Source organism: Diabrotica undecimpunctata, chromosome 4 (genome assembly GCF_040954645.1).
Source record: "Diabrotica undecimpunctata isolate CICGRU chromosome 4, icDiaUnde3, whole genome shotgun sequence".
Lineage (NCBI taxonomy): Eukaryota > Metazoa > Arthropoda > Insecta > Coleoptera > Chrysomelidae > Diabrotica > Diabrotica undecimpunctata.
Genome location: NC_092806.1, coordinates 142,253,419 through 142,271,195, shown reverse-complemented (window position 1 = coordinate 142,271,195; position 17,777 = coordinate 142,253,419). Strand labels below are relative to the sequence as shown.

The 17,777-nt window shown below is 37.6% G+C and overlaps 1 protein-coding gene across 1 annotated transcript; it reads left to right on the top strand.

The window, feature by feature from the left end:
* The first annotated feature begins 3,054 nt into the window (after window positions 1-3,054).
* On the top strand, window positions 3,055-15,534 carry LOC140440130 (uncharacterized). The gene is made up of 8 exons (XM_072530423.1): window positions 3,055-3,172; window positions 10,055-12,837; window positions 12,952-13,545; window positions 13,605-13,699; window positions 13,792-14,058; window positions 14,146-14,286; window positions 14,353-14,477; window positions 15,313-15,534. The coding sequence occupies exons 1-8, from the start codon at window positions 3,120-3,122 to the stop codon at window positions 15,458-15,460; spliced, it is 4,206 nt and encodes a 1,401-aa protein (XP_072386524.1). The 5' UTR covers window positions 3,055-3,119; the 3' UTR covers window positions 15,461-15,534.
* The last annotated feature ends 2,243 nt before the right edge of the window (window positions 15,535-17,777 follow it).

Here is a 17,777-nt window from a genome sequence, read left to right as displayed (position 1 = left end):
CGATGTAGGAGTGCGGATATTGAATAGAAGACTGAGGGTATATGGTATTGACATGCAGTCATAACTGGTGAAGGAGATACTTAACCCATGAAGGACGAAGTTTTCGAAAATCTTTATTTTACATAAATAATACAAATAACTCTTATGAATGGACAAAACTTACTTAGAAAAAGACAAAAATAATTATTAAATATATTAAAACCTAAAAATATTGCCTGTTGCCAAATGGCAACGCTAGGTTCCTATGGCTACATTAACCGAATGAAATAAAAGTAAAAAATATTCTATGAAATTGAGAGATAATCGGCAAAAAACTTTCTATAGCTGTGTATGAAATTTAACATTACACTTTGTGCACAAACCTACTTCACATTTGGCGCATCTTGTTCTCATGATCGACCTGCATTCTTCACCTGCACACCTAATTTTCTTTTTATTTGGTACTGGTTCCAGTAAATGCCCAACTCCATCGTATCTAATATCATCAGATACTCTATGAAAGGAACGACTTGAGAGTGAACTAGACGGTCGGCCACCTTGTTTTGCAGGCACTCCGTATTTGGTCAGATAGGCTTGCACAATTTCACGCCTAAACTCTAACTGTGTCAACTTGTTGCCGAATTTTTTATGTAGCACCCACGCATTTTGTATAGTCGCATCTAACATCCAGGTAATCAAGCTCCAGTACCATTTTTTTGCCCTCATTCCTATTCTAAAGCGGTTTATATTTTCGTCCATTAGGTCGGTGCCCCCCATTGCATTATTATATTTACCAATCAGGCATGGACTTTGAACCTGGATGATTTTCTTTTCAGCTTGTGAATATCTTTTCACGAGCGATTGTGGTTCCACCCCATAACATGTTGACGCTACACTTACGACGCTGTTATCCAACCATCTTACAACTATAATACCAGTTTCTCTCTCGAGAATCGACTGCACATCACCCCTTTTGCGTTTCTGCATATTAGCTTTCGATTCTATTGGGCAGTTTTTGGGAATGCGATTTTCCCGTATTGTTCCGGTAAGGCTATAGTCACGATCCTTTATATGTTTTAAAAGGTGGAGGCTCGTAAATAAATTGTCGCAGAAAAATTTGTAGGGTAATCTTGATTTATCATTGGGCAGTTCATCGAGCATTGTGACGAATGGAGCCGCACATGATCCAAAAACTTTATAATAATGATTATTTGCTTTGGGATCGGTTCCTTGGTACATGTTGAAGCTTACAAGATACCCACTTTTAGTGTTGAGGCACCAAACTTTGTATCCGAAACGAATCGGCTTTCCTTTTATGAACTGTTTACATGAGTGGCGTCCAAAGTATTTCACCATAGATTCGTCGTAATTTAATTCGCCTTCAGGGACGTAATATTCTTTATATTTATTCTGTAAATAGTCAGCTAAGAGAATAAATATATAATATATAATGTAAATAGAATTAAAATGGCAAAGAAACACCTCATTTCTCCTGCGGAAATTTTGGGGTCGGGAAAGTTCTTCTGTAGTGCATAACTCGTGCATTGGTTGAGAATGTAACTAACTAATGTCGAAAAATAATTCGAACATCTCGACAGGTGTCAACGTATTGAATGGTTCGTAGCTATATTCTGGGAAACTAGCGGCATTGTCGACCAAATCACCCGTTATCCAATTTAGTGACTCGTATTCAATTTTCTTCACTTGAGAGGTAGTTTGTGGGATGAAACTTCCGCTGCTTTCCTGGGAAATATCCATCGCTTGAACTGCATCTTCTTCGATGTCGTCATCCTCCTTGTCTGCTTCTTCGCCATACATTTGCACCTCAACATTTGCTTCCAGCTGTTTTCTAGACAGATTGTCGATGAATCCTCCCCCATCCTCCTCGCCAGAATCTTCATCAGTGAGGTCTCCAATATTTGGGGGCTCAACATAAATATTTCTAACGTTGACGTCATCTTCGTAAACCATGTTCAAAGCTTCTTGTAGAGAGAAACCCCGCCTGAAAAAAACAAGATGCCTGTAGATACTTGCGTTGCCATATAACAACGCGATAAATAAAAACAAAATATTGTAAAAGATCGCTTTTTTTCAAGGGTTGTCAAATATTCACAGGGGGAAAATTACCTTTCTATTAGAGCATAATTGTTACTTTAGCCACTTAGATGTAATAGTTATTCAGAAGTAATTGACAAATTGAGCTACTTACACAAATCTTATATCCATTTTTACAACTATCAAAAACGGTGACTATAAAATCTCACAAACACCAACGAATTAAGTTTTTGTTAGGTGTATATCTTCAAATCACTTATTTTCTGCAGACCGGCACGTTCTTGGAAACAAAACAAACTAACATAACCTCAAAATAATAAGATTCGTACGTCAATACCAGTGTTGCCATATGGCAACTCCAGTCCTTCATGGGTTAAATCGTCAGAATGGTGGAGATAAGTTCAGAGATATGTGAAGATAACGCTGAAGCTAGCAAGAAGATAAGGTGGAGTGACAGGTAGTCAGATTGAACATAAACAGGAAGGAAGAGAGAGTGAAAGAGATTGATTAAGCAATTGCAGTGAAAAAGTGCGAGAATGCTTGAGTGTTGTGCGTGAATTAAATTTTGGGTAAATGCCGTGTCAACGTTGTGGCTTAATCACCCTGATTCAATCCGGTCGGTAATTAATGGTTGAGAAGGATGTTCTTTTAGTCGGTAGGTCTCTGGCATGGACGGCAACAATGTTCAAAGACAAAAAAAGAGGTTTTTAAAGAAAAATGCTCTTAAACAAGATACTTAAAAATAAAACAAAATATGAATATTAATCAAAAGCAAAAAAGTAAGTATTATATTGGTAAAACCTTTATTTTAACTAAGCAAAAATTATATTCCACTATCAGTTTCGTTTGGTAAAAATTATTAAAAACTGATTGAAAACTGAAAAAAACGATATATTCTATTTTTAGATAGGTAATAAATATAAAATTTGCCAACTTAGATACACTCTTATCATGTCCCTGCGTGATTATTAAGGGAAGTTTTAACACGAACATTAGTAATAACAATTTAAAAAATTTTGTTTAAAAACATCATCAGGAGCATCAACTGGCATTGTGGGCAAGTTCGTCTCGCTAACACAGTCAAGATGGTACGGGCGTTGCAAATTCTTGCAACGCTACTACTTGCTCTTCATCTCAAGTAAGTAATGTCTTATTTGTCATTAAAAAAAATTAAGTTGAGGTGAAATATTTTTGCTAATTATCTAGGATTAGAACCCAATCTTAAAAGTTTTGCAGTGTATATTATAATCAGTTCTTTTACAAACAAAATGTGCAATTTTTAGGCAGTTAGTTGTACTATTTTAAATACGTTTTACTTCGTACTTATACACTTTATACTTTTAACGGTCCTTCACTTGTTCTTTCTAGTCTTTTGTTCCTATTTCTTCTTCTAGTTCGGACGGCATCAAACCACTTCTTTCGTAGCCCTTCTGTTCTTTTCGTCCCTTGTTCTCTTGCTTCCAGAACCCCTAAAACGTTTCTTTCTTTTAGTATAAGTAAAACTTGTCCATTATATTAATAAAAAAAATCCTAGCGGGCTACATCACAGAAAGTTCCTGAATGACCGTTTTAAATATTTCAAGCAATAGTTGCTATCAACAAGTCCTCAGAGATAATTCGTCGAAGGGCTAGTAAATCCAGTGAAGTCCTATATTGCCGTGAAGTTTATTTTATTTGTAACTTAAACATTCTAGTTTGCTATCATCAAAAATGTAATTTAAAATTAATTTAACTCTATTTAATGGATTTTTACCCATGTATTTGGTGGCTTTAAACATGTGAATCTAGATAGCACTGATGATGGAATGGTCGCTAGGGTTTACATATTAATCTACCTTTTATAAAGATTTATTAAAATATAAATTTTTGTGATTCATGGTACACAGCGAACTACAGGAATTAATTTTGCTTGTGAATTTTATATCTTCTTCTTCTTCCTCTTCATAAGCAATTCTGCTTGTTCATTGGCGGAATAATACCTCTATGGAAGTTTGTAACTCCATTTTTTGCGCGGTCGTCCCATAGTTCTTCTGCCGATTGATGACTTATGTCTTGCTATTTTGACGAAACGGGTCTTCTTCATTCTGCTTATGTGGTTATTCAATTCTTTTTTATTATTTTGTGGACATTCATTTATACACTGTACGTTACATTTTCTTCTAATGTCTTTACTTCTCTTTCGATCTGTCAGCGTATTTCCTGTAATTCCTCTCAGTACTCTCATTTCTGTTGTTTCCAGTAGCCTTTGCATTGTGGCTGTGTCGAATCTTGTTTCTGAGGCATATGTCATCATTGGTCTTACACTAGCTTTATAAATTCTTGCCTTCATCTCAGTGTTGATCTGTCTGTTTCGCCATATAGTGTTATTAAGGCATCATGCCAGTCTATTTGCCTTTTGTACTTGATCTCTTACTTCTTTGTCAAGGTATCCATAGCTAGACAGTGTAATTCCCAGGTATTTTATTTGCATTGCTTGTTCAATACTGATGCCATCAATTTCTATTTTACATCTGGTTGGTTCTTTGCTGACTACTGTTGTTTTAGTTTTCTGAGATATGATTGTCATATTAAATTATTTTGCTCTTATGTTAAATATGTGGACCAGTCTGCGTAACAGAGTATTTTTATTTCTTTATTTAACATTCTGTATCCTCTTCCTTTGTTAACGCTTTTGATGATTTTATTCATGATCAAATTGAAGAGAATTGGGCTCAATGAATCCCCTTATCTTGTTCCCCTGCCTATTTCTATAGGTTCTGTAAGTTGTCTATTCTATCTTCCTATCTATTCTGACTTCCATTTTGTTGTTTTGGTATATGTTTTTAATAGTTTTTATAATATTTATAGAAAATTCGCTATTATACAGAAGATGAATTACATCTTTGAATCTTACCCTGTTAAACGCTTTCTTTAGACCAATCAGACACAGAAATGCTGGTCTGTTATACTCCAGTGATTTCTCAGTAATCTGGTTTATAACTTTTTCACTACAAAAACCCTGTTGTTCATCTGCTAAACTTATCCTCCGATTTTTTAGCACTAGAGAAAACTCTGTAGTTTTCTGGCTGCTTTTTATCTCCTTTTTTGAATAATAATATTAGTTGGCTCGTTCTCCATTCTGCCGGTATTTTATTGTGTTTTATAATTTTATTAATAAATGTTAATTGTTTTGTCATTGCTGCTCCACAATATTTCAGTAATTCATTTAGTATCCCGTCTTTACCCGCTGCTTTTCTGTTCTTCAGGTTTTCAAGTATTTTCCGAACTTCCTGTACATTTATATTAAGTTCTTCATTTGTGGGATTTTAAAACTTGTCCCAATCATTTAGGTCACCGTACTTCGATTTTTAGTATTATTTTAGTTATCTTATAAATCTCCATTAGATCGTGGATTATTCTTCTGTGCCATTCCCCGTTAGCCTCCTTTATCTCACCAAAAACTTTTCTTAATATTTTCCTCTCTCAATTCAATCTTTCAAACTTTTTTCTTCTTTCTGATGCACTGTATAAGTTTTACATTAATACAACACTGTTGGTCTCAACATTGTTTCATAAGTTCGAATTTTGACTGCCCTTTTAACAACCTTTTATCTATTTCTTTCTATTCGCCTCCTGTGTTTGTAACTGTTACTCCAAGGTACTTAAATTCTGTTACCTCCTTAATTGTATACTTTCTCTCATTCAATCTTGGAATGATCTGTATTTTCCCCTCTGATTTCCCTCTAAATACTTGGGTTTTTTATTTATAGTCAAGCCAAAGTTTTTTTCTTGAACGTGTCGGAAGTACTAACTCATCTGCGAAACCTATTCCCCCATTGTTATCTTTTATTAAAAATCGTGCCGCTTGTCTGGATTTAAGCTCATTTAATTATTTTTTCTATTACTAGGTTAAAAGTCTGTTGACAATCTTCTATTGACGTTAAATGGATTTGAAAGACTTCCTTCTATCATGACTTTATTGTCTGTATTTGTATCGTATCAGCTCCTCTAATGTTCCTAGTGATCTCATTATTTTGTATGGTCCATTTAATGAAATGAAGTCATAGGCCTGTTTGAATTCAATAAAGAGCACATGCAAACCTAGATCTTGTTCAAAAGTCTAGTTTTGTAATAACTTTAGAATAAAAATTTGATCGGTTGTCGGTCTTCCCACTCTGGAACCAGCCTGATATTCTCTTAGTATCTCTGTTTCGTAGGTTTTTATTCTACTTCTTATAATTTTTGTTAATACTTTATATACTACTTTAAATAGTGGTAATCCTCTGTAATTTTCACGGAAAGTTTTTTGTGATTGACCATATAAGGTCTGTATTCCATTGCTCTGGCATTTTTTTGTTTTACCATATTTTGAATCAATCAAGCTATATTTTGCTGCAGTATATCTTCCCCCCCTTAAGCTTTAAAGTCACTATATATTATGGTAAAGCACACTTTACCAGAATATGCGGTGACTTCAATGATAAATTGGGAGAAAGGTAGATAAGACAGAAACAGCACTGGGAAAATTTGGTTTGCGAATCAGAAACGAGCGCGGTGAAACTTTACTTAGTTTCCGATTGTTTTAGTCACTAAAATGACAACATTAAGGCTGTTGCAATTTTATTACATTGTGTTTGTGTTTTAATGTTTTTGCCGTCCAGAAAATTTTTATTTAAATAAATTAATCTAATTTTGATATAAGATTGAATTCTCGAATAAATGAACTTTTATTGAATAAATGAAAAATTAAAGGCAAATATCGAGCACAATTGTAATAATCAAATCTTGTCCAAGTACTTTCGCTTTCTACAGCATCATTAGGGGCATTTCAGACGATAATATTTTGTTTTGATAATATTTTGTTATCTAATTATTACATATCTGCACTATTCTATCATCTATATCTGCCTTCACAGCGCCAATATTCCAACAGACTGGAACAACGCTACTATGATTATATTACACAAAGCAGGAGACAAAGCAAATTTAGAGAATTACAGACCGATTAGCCTCCTCAGCCATATATATAAGTTGTTTACGCAAATACTAGTTAAGAGAATGGAAAGAAAATTAGAGACTTATCAACCAAGGGAACAGGCAGGATTCCGAAAAAGTTACGGAACAAATGACCATCTACAAAGTATAAAAACCCTAATAGAGAAAGCAGTGGAATACAATAAACCGCTAGTTCTAATATTTATCAATTTTCACAAAACCTTTGACACAGTTGAGCTAAGCAAAATATTACAGGCGCCTAAAGAATGCAGGCTAGATTATAGATATACTAAATTATTATACAAAATATACCTGCAGGCAACAACCACTGTCAGATTACATACTAAGAGTAATCGCATAAAAATAGAACGGGGGGTTAGACAAGGAGACCCAATGTCACCTAAACTTTTAAATACGGTGCTAGAACATGCTTTTAAGAGTTTGGATTGGATGACAAAGGGAATAAAAATAGATGGAGAATATCTAAACAACTTACGTTTCGCCGATGATATATTTATAATAGCTGAAGATCTAGGTATGGCAAGAGAGATGGTACAGGAACTCGTTGTGGCTACAGAAAGTGTAGGTTTAAATATAAATATCTCGAAAACAAAAATCATGACCAATTTGGTACCCAACCAGAACATCAGTATTGGTGGGAAAGAAATAGAACTCGTAGATAGATATAAATACCTGGGACATAAAATTATGATTGGCAGGGATAACCAGACTCATGAACTGAAGAGAAGAATCGGCCTTGGGTGGGCAGCATTTGGAAAACTGAGAGAAACTTTTAAAAGTGAGCTGCCCACATGCCTAAAGAGAAAGGTATTTGATCAGTGCGTCCTCCCAGTCTTGACGTACGGAGCAGAAACACTTACCTTAACAAAAGCAGCAGCTACCAAACTGAGAGTCACGCAGAGAAGAATGGAGCGGTCCATGTTAGGAATAACTCTGCGAGACAGAATAACCAACGAAGAAATCAGGAGAAGAACCGGAGTGACTGACATCATCGAGAAGATAGCCAGACTAAAATGGAGATGGGCAGGACACATAGCCAGAATGACAGATGGGCGATGGACAAAGAGGTTATTGGAATGGAGGCTAAGGGAAGACAAGAGCAGCGTCGGTCGACCACCTACAAGATGGACTGACGATTTAAGAAGACTCAATAAAAACTGGATGAGAGCGGCGCAAGATAGACGGGGTTGGAAACATGAGGAAGAGGCCTATGTTCAGCAGTGGACTTTTGAGGCTGGATGATGATGATGATCATATATATCCTTATTCACCCTCAATAAAGCACCTGGCATAAGCAACGTGGTCTTCGTTAAGTATTTTGAACGAAAACCTATTTAATATCTACTTTTGTCAGCTTTTTCGCTACACTGTGACAAAAATAATATAGAAAAATATATATAATGCGGAGAAAGGTGCACGCCACTAGCAGATGTACCGAACCGACAACATAATAGAGTCACTGGAAACTAGATAAAAATGACACAACATATAGAGAAGTGGCAAAAACTTACGTCCAGCAGTAGACAATTAAGATTTTTTAGATAGATATATAGAACCATTGGGCACCTCAAAGCAAAAATTTACGGATTTGTGCAAAACATCCTGAACTAAAATCTAGATTGCTGGAATTGAAGGGAACTACAAAAAAAGATTTTTTTAAAATATCAGAAAAATCAGTACTAGTAAACTGTTAAAAAAAAAGCAACACCTAGAAGCACAAACATTTTTAAAAATATTTATTTATGGAAGTATACGTTACAATATTCTTATTATTGGATAACATTATAAACAAATTTGTAACGTCATTTTTGTTAAAAATTTAATGAGTGGGTCACCCTTGAATTTCTATACACTCAGTTACTCTATGGAACATTGACCGAATTAAGTGGCATGCCACAGGTCTTCTCAGTTTTCTGGAGGATGTGGCAATCGATTTAGGTTTAGACCTACCACATCCCACACACGTTCGATGGGTGACAAATCAGCCGATATTGATGGCCACCAGATTCTTTTAGGAACTCCATGGTTTCACAGGCAATATGAGGTCTTGCGTTATCCTGTTGACAGACTGCATTTGGAATAATTTGTAGATAGGGATGTAACACTGGTCGCAGTACTTCACTTATATATCGTTAAGTTATCAAAGTACCGTTTATAAGAACTAGTGGTGACCTGCTTCTCAAACTTATAGCATCCCATATAATAATGCTTGGTTGTCTTGCTGTATGACGTTCAATAGCTAAGTCTATATTTCATATCTCAGCTCGAAAACGTCTTATCCTTATGCACCCATCAGAGTAACCCAAACAAAACTTAGATCCATCAGCGAAGCAGACAAAATTCGATTTTTATTTCAGTTTTGCCGAGCTCTGCAGGCCTTCAGTTTTATTTCTAAGCGTCGAGCCTTTTGCTGTGGTGTCAAAGGTAATACCAAAAGTGGACAGTAAACTCTCAGTCTTATTCCAAGTAATAAGTTCTTCTTAAGACTCCACTTACTATAGCTGCAACTAAACTCATGTCTTACTTGATGTATATTGTTCCGTCTATGTCTGAGAGCACGAAGTCTAAGATGGCGCAAATCACGGACGTATAGCAATACTCTAGGACGTATCTAAATTTTAATAACTAAATTTTTAGATACGAATTACAAGGACATTCTTTTGATCCAAATAAATAACCGTATAGTGTTGCATTTTTTTTACCAGTATATTATCAAATAACGACAACGTTGCTATGTTAGCGGGTTATTTGGATAGTAAAGTAATTTAAACGAACCACAAAAAATTAGGTATCTGATAATATTCCAAAAACCTTTGAAATTAAGAAGATATAGGTTCACTTGAAAATAAATTTAATTCAAAACATTTTACCAAACAATATGTTTAACCTCTGTTATCAATAAATTAAGAAACAGGTGTAAGTTGAGTTATTCGGTCCTAATTATTGTTTCTAATTAAATATGAAACCTATTTATTCGTAGCATTGACAATTTGACACTTTTATAAACATAATTATTTTCTTTTAGTTTTGCAGATCCTGAATATCACCCACCATCTCTGCCACTACCACATCATCCAAATCATTTTCCTTTTCCAGTTCCTGAATCATGTGATGGTCTACCAGATTGGCCAAATGAATGGCCCCGGTATTTCCCAGACGGTTGGCCAGATGATTGGCCTTGTGATTTACCACGTGGTGTGCCACATGACTGGCCTCATGATTTTCCACTTGGTTTCCCACATGACTGGCCGAATAAATTCCCACATGGCTGGCTCCCACATGATTTACCGCACGGATGGCCCCATGGATGGCCCTCTTCTTGGCCTGAAAATTGGCGGGAATTTTGGCCCGACTCTTGGCCTAATTACTGGGATGATTGTGATTACCCATATCCTGGATATCCTCATGGACCATTCCCAGGTCCACCACTAGCACATCATCTACCCTCCTTACATCCACCATATAATCATCTTCCAGTTCCTGAACCATGTGATGGTCTACCAGATTGGCCAAACGAATGGCCCCGGTATTTCCCAAATGGTTGGCCAGATGATTGGCCTTTCGATATACCACGTGGCTTGCCACATGACTGGCCTCATGATTTTCCACATGGCTTGCCACATGACTGGCCTAATAAATTCCCACATGGCTGGCTACCACATGATTTACCGCACGGATGGACCCATGCCTGGCCCAATAATTGGCCTGAAAATTGGCGGGAATTTTGGCCTGACTCCTGGCCTGACTACTGGGATGATTGTGACCACTCATATCCTGGATATCCTCATGGACCATTTCCAGGTCCACCGCTAGCACATCATCCACCATCCTCACATCCACCGTATAATCATTTTCCAGTTCCTGAACTATGTGATGGTCTACCAGACTGGCCAAACGAATGGCCGCGTTATTTCCCAAATGGTTGGCCAGATGATTGGCCTTTCGATTTACCTCGTGGCTTGCCACACGACTGGCCTCATGATTTTCCACATGGATTGCCACATGACTGGCCTAATAAATTCCCACATGGCTGGCTCCCACATGATTTACCGCACGGTTGGCCCCATGCCTGGCCCTCTAATTGGCCCGAAAATTGGCGGGAATTTTGGCCTGACTCCTGGCCTGACTACTGGGATGATTGTGACCACTCATATCCTGGTTATCCTCATGGACCAATCTTAGGTCCACCTCTAGCACATCATTCACCATTACCACATCCACCTTTTAATCATTTTCCAGGTCCTGAACCATGTGATGGTCTCCCAGATTGGCCAAATGAATGGCCCCTTTATTTCCCAAATGGATGGCCAGATGATTGGCCTTGCGATTTTCCACCTGGCTTGCCACACGACTGGCCTCATGATTTTCCAAATGGTTTGCCACATGACTGGCCTAATAAATTTCCACATGGTTGGCTTCCACATGATTTACCGCACGGATGGCCCAATGCCTGGCCAACTAATTGGCCTGACAATTGGCGTGAATTTTGGCCTGATTCTTGGCCTAATTACTGGGATAATTGTGACCACTCATATCCTGGATATCCTCACGGACCATTCCCAGGTCCACCGCTAGCACATAATCCACCATCCCTACATCCACCGTATAATCATTTTCCAGTTCCTGAACCATGTGATGGTCTACCAGATTGGCCAAACGAATGGCCGCGTTATTTCCCAAATGGTTGGCCAGATGATTGGCCTTTTGATTTACCTCGTGGCTTGCCACACGACTGGCCTCATGATTTCCCACACGGATTGCCACATGACTGGCCTAATAAGTTTCCACATGGCTTTCTTCCACATGATATACCACACGGATGGCCCCATGCCTGGCCCTTTAATTGGCCTGAAAATTGGCGGGAATTTTGGCCTGACTCCTGGCCTGACTACTGGGATGATTGTGACCACTCATATCCTGGATATCCTCATGGACCATTCCCAGGTCCGCCGCTAGCACATCATCCACCATCCCCACATCCACCGTATAATCATTTTCCAGTTCCTGAACTATGTGATGGTCTACCAGACTGGCCAAATGAATGGCCTCGGTATTTCCCAAATGGTTGGCCAGATGATTGGCCTTGCGATTTTCCACCTAGCTTACCACACGACTGGCCTCACGATTTTCCAAATGGTTTGCCACATGACTGGCCTAATAAATTTCCACATGGTTGGCTTCCACATGATTTACCGCACGGATGGTCTAATGCTTGGCCCTATGATTGGCCTGAAAATTGGCGAGATTTCTGGCCTGATTCCTGGCCTAACTACTGGGATAATTGTGACTACCCATATCCTGGATATCGTAAGGGACCATTTTCTTCACTGCTTCTACCACATCCACCATCTCATTATCCTCTTCCACCGCTTGAGTCATGTGAGACGTCTTCTATTGTAATTCCCTATCCACATGACTTACCTCATGGTTTTCCACATGCTTGGCCTAACGAATGGCCCCACCATTTCCCAAATGGTTGGCCAGACGATTGGCCTTGTGAATTTCCACGTGATTTTGGTCCTGACTGGCCTCACGATTTCCCACACGGTTTGCCACATGACTGGCCCGACAATTTCCCACACGGTTGGCCTGCTGATTTACTTCATGGGTATCCCAATGACTGGCCACGCGAATGGCCTGAAAACTGGCACGATTACTGGCCAGACTGCTGGCCTAACTACTGGGATGATTGTGATCACCACTATCCTACTGGCTCACTTCCTGCTATACCCCCACCAGCTGAAAACTGCGATGTATTTCCAAAAGAATTTTCATTTGGAGTAGCTAGTGGTGCCTACCATATTGAAGGTAAAACCAATGCATAGATCTTTTATTTACTATTTAAATTAATAATAATTTACCAATATTTAAATCTACAGAATGTCCAATTATCCATGACTAAATAAATTTAATTTTTTAAAGGAGCCTGGAACCAGGATTACAAAAGCGAAAACATTTGGGATCGTTGGCTTCACACATGGCCATCCATAGTTATGGAAGGTTCAAATGGTGATATTTCTGCTGATGCATACAATCATATTAAAGGAGATATCGAAATCTTGAACAATCTAACTGTTAGGCATTACGTATTTTCAATTTCATGGTCTAGAATCATATACGACGGATGTGGTGATGTTAATCCCTACGGAATTGAGCATTACCGCACGCTTATTAAGTTACTCAAACTTAATCAAATTGAACCAATCGTAGTTCTCTACTATGGCGATCTTCCTCAATCCCTTGAAGATCAAGGAGGATTCCTTTGTTCATCTTTCGTTGAATGGTACACTGAATATGCAAGAGTTTGTTTTGAACACTTTGGAGATGATGTGAAATATTGGATAACTTTCCACAAACCAACCACTATCTGCAAAGATGGCTACGGTCTAGGAACATTTGCTCCTGGTATAAACGATGGACCTGGAAATTATGAGTACATTTGCGGTCACAACCTCCTTAAAGCCCATGCTGCTGCCTACCATTTATACGATGACTACTACAGATCATGCCAAAATGGTAAGATGATATTTATCTAAAGTAATGCGAAAGACTTTAATATTCTTTTATTATTATAGGAAAGATATCGATCACTCTTAACTCCGATTGGTACGAACCTCAATCTGCTTGTGATACTGACATATGTGCTGCTGAAACCAAACTCCAATTCCAAGTAAGTTGTAGGTTTTACTTTTACATGCATTGTTTTTGTTTTTTAACATATCATTTAAGTGAACTTTTTAACTAGTATTTTGTTTGTTTAAGATTGGTTGGTTTGCCCATCCTATTTATATTGGAGATTATCCAGAAATTATGATTGAAAGAATTCGTCTAAGTTGCGACTACAACGGTTATTACAACGCAAGACTTCCAGTCTTTTCTCACGCAGAAATCGAATACATTAAAGGCACTCATGACTTCTTCTCCCTTGCCTACGAATCAGCTTTCTATGTTACAGCTGCTGCTGACAATTACTGGGGCAACATCTGTTATGAATCTGATGTTGGTGTAGAGTTGCTTAGCTGTAATGGAGTAAGTGAAATTTACAAAATAATACGAAAATTTGTTAAGCCAAATATATTTACTTTTTTACGCATTAGATAAATTTATTTGTTTAAGGAGTTTATTACTTACGGAATAAGACCCCTTCTTGGATGGATCAGCAGAAACTACTATAACCCATCTGTGTTCATTACTAATGACGGATATGGCTCATGTTCAAGGGACTGTTATGATTGTGACAGAATTGATTATATTAAGGTAATAAAGCGGCATATAATTGTTCTTTGTATACTCGATTTACATTATTTATACCAATATTTTTAGGCTATCCTTAGAAATGTCAGACTTTCAATGATTGAGGACTATACCAGAGTGTATGGATACACCTACTACAGCTATATTGATGGATTTGAATGGAACCTAATTGATGGAAGATTAGCAGGATACACGTAAGAATAAATAATTAATATTGTTTATATCTTCTTCTTCTTGGAGTACCTTGCCCAAGTTTTAGGCTTGAGTAGCTTCCATGACGGTTTGCCGATATCGTTCTCGATCTTGCGAGGGGTGTAATAATTCATCTGCTGATAAGCCAGTCTATTGACGAAGATTTCGGAGCCATGAGTATTTCTTTCTACCAATTCCTCTTTTTCCGTCGATCTTTCCGTTGAGTATCAACTGCATTATCCTGTATCTGCTTCCTCTTATTATATGCCCCAGATATTCGAGTTTTCTCTTTTTTATCATCTTTATTAAGTCGCCTTCACCCTGACCTACTCTGTTCAAGACTTCTCTGTTTGAAATGTGTTGAACCAATGATATTCTGAGCATTCTACGATATAACCATATCTCGAGAGGCTTCTAATTTGTTCATCATGTTAACCTTCATAATCCAGGTTTCACATCCATACAGTAATACAAGATACACATAACATTTTAGGAACTTAATTCTCAGCTGTAAGTTCAGCTGAGAATTGCTCAGAATAGATCTAAGTTTCATAAATGCTTCTCTTGCAATTTCTATAAGAGTTTTAATTTCTTTATTCGGATTTAGTGTCTCGTTTATCCAACATCCTAGGTATTTAAAATGGTTAACTTTTGTTATCGGTTTATTATTGAAAATTAGTTGTATAGCGCCGAGGTCTTGTTTACTAACCACAAGTAACTTTGTCTTTGTTATATTTATGCTTTAATATGCCCTTAATAAACTAATATATACAATTTTGTTTATTGTTTTACAATATATCATATATCAATATAAAAGAATATTTTTCTGTATTTCAGTTTGAAATATGGTTTATACGATGTGGAATTCGACTGCCCTCTGAGGGCACGAACTGCCAGATCATCCGCAGCATACTATCAACATCTTGCTTCCACTGGATGTATCGACGATCCCTGTCCATCTAGGCACTACTATTACCATTACTAGTACTACAATTATTACAATTAAGTTTCCTTAATTGTTGAGTAATTAGTTATAATAAACGAGCATTTGGAAAATTATATTGGTATATTTTTTTAATTATAAAAAGAACAGCAGAAAATAGAAAAGCAACTAAGTAGATCTAATTATTATTAAATTGAAAAGAAAAAATATTTCCACGTGTTATTCACAAATCTCTTACCCTTTTATTGTAGTTTTGTAGAACCTGTAGTTTTTTGTCTTTTGACTATATTTCTTTCGATAACTTTTCCTTGACTCATTGTACAATCCACAAACGGTGAAAAGCTTTACAATACTACAAAATACATTTGACATTTACTGACAATATTAATGATCTTTTGATGTCATTTTTCCATAGCTATCTCTCGATTTAACGTAATTATGAAAAAATCAACGTATGTTGACATAAGTGTTTTTATTGTTGAAAATAAATATAAACCATAAGGGTAATGTTCTAATAAATATTAATAAAAATGCCGTATTAATTAATATGAGAACTTATAAAAACATGCCAAGTGTAATTTGTTTATGGTAATCGACTTAGACTGCAAATTCCATGTGTGGGCCAGCTGATATGGGAAGGGGCTCGTATGCATACAGCATTAATAAGTTTAAAAAGAAAGGGGGCTTAGAGGTAAGATGGCATACCTGGTAAATATCATAAAAAGATATCTAAGTAATAGACACCTAATTGTGGCAAAAAATGTAGAAATCAGTCTGACAGCCGGTGTACCGCAAGGATCCGTACTAGGCCCAACGTTATGGAATGTGTTATATAATGGGGTACTAGACATAGACTACGGTAGAAATAGCATGGCAATAGCCTATGCTGACGATTTAGCTATTTTAACAACGGGTGACAATTATTTGCAAGTCGTCGATGCAGTAAACAACTGCTTTGATAAAGTAATTAGGTGGATGATGAATAATGACTTAGAATTGTCGGGTGGAAAGACCGAAGCGGTCATCCTTAAAGCCCCGAGAGACGGACCGGAATTGATCTTCCGGATAGATAGCAATGAGCTTAAAGCAACCAACTGTGCTAAATATTTAGGTATAGATTTGGACAGAGGCTTGCGTTTCTCAAGCCATCTCTCAAGAGTGACCAAGAAGGCGGAAGCACAGACAGCAGCCATCCAGCGAATAATACCAAACTAAGGGGGGCCAAGCAGCAATAAAAGAAGACTTTACCTACATATTGTGCAGTCGGCCCTCCTATATGGAACCCCCGTCTGGATCGATGTCCTTAGATATAAAAAGTATAAAGATTTGTTAACAAGAGCACAGAGAAAACCTCTTTTTAAGGTCACGAGTGCGTACAGAACCACGTCCACGGTGGCCCTACAGACAATCGCGGGTACACTCCCCATTCACCTTCTGGCCAGAGAGCGGCAGTTGCTCTATGAAAACCAAAACGGCCACATCCCACAGACCAGAGCTACCATAAGGGAACAAATGCTTATAGAATGGCAAACGGAATGGGAGGCACAGACGACGAAAGCTCAATGGACCAAAACGCTCATCCCTGATGTGGTGGCGTGGTACCAATGTAAGTTTAAACGAGTGAATTACTACTTTACACAGTTTTTGACTGGACATGGATCTTTCAGGTCTTACACACATACTATCAAAAAATCCAACGATGATAGGTGCTCAACATGCGACGTAAAGGATGACGCGGAGCATTGCATTTTCCAATGTAATGTCTTCGCACCCGAACAAAATAGGCTGCTGAACAGGCTAGGAGCGATAACGCCCAATAACATAATGCAGATCGCGATGCTTAATAAACAGAATTTTGAGTACATAATAGACCACATCACAAAGATAATGAAAAGAAAGACCATGATAGAAAGAGCTGAACAAGCAAGATGAGGGAGGTGTCTTCCCGCACCTTACACTTAATCGGCACGTGCTGCGCAAACATAATAACGTAAGTACGTGATAACGCATAAACTGGGCTATGTATTGATAATAAAGGTTCTAAAAAAAAGTGATGGCCCTACTAGCCATTAAGCACGTACCCTACTATATTTTCTTTTTTCTTTTTCTCTCTCTCTCTTTCTCATTAGTCTGCGTACACCATCACTACTCCCGGTTAACAACGACAAGTATTATATTACGTCTTCCTCGCCTGTAAGGAAACCGAACCTTCCCTATCTGCTACCCGTTATCAGGATAGCAGCATAGGTAAATTGTACGATAATCTTGGCACAGTCCTAGCACATTCCGTCCAGACAGCGCAGGATACTCCCATGTTTCGTTCTCTAAGGAACTCGTCCGGGGGTATTCTGGGTCGAAG

Coding starts and splice junctions, on each gene's coding strand:
- LOC140440130 (XM_072530423.1), top strand. CDS start 3,120: ATGGTACGGGCGTTGCAAATTCTTGCAACGCTACTACTTGCTCTTCAT. Junction 12,838..12,951: donor TGGTGCCTACCATATTGAAG/GTAAAACCAATG, acceptor AATTTTTTAAAG/GAGCCTGGAACCAGGATTAC. Junction 14,059..14,145: donor AGTTGCTTAGCTGTAATGGA/GTAAGTGAAATT, acceptor TATTTGTTTAAG/GAGTTTATTACTTACGGAAT.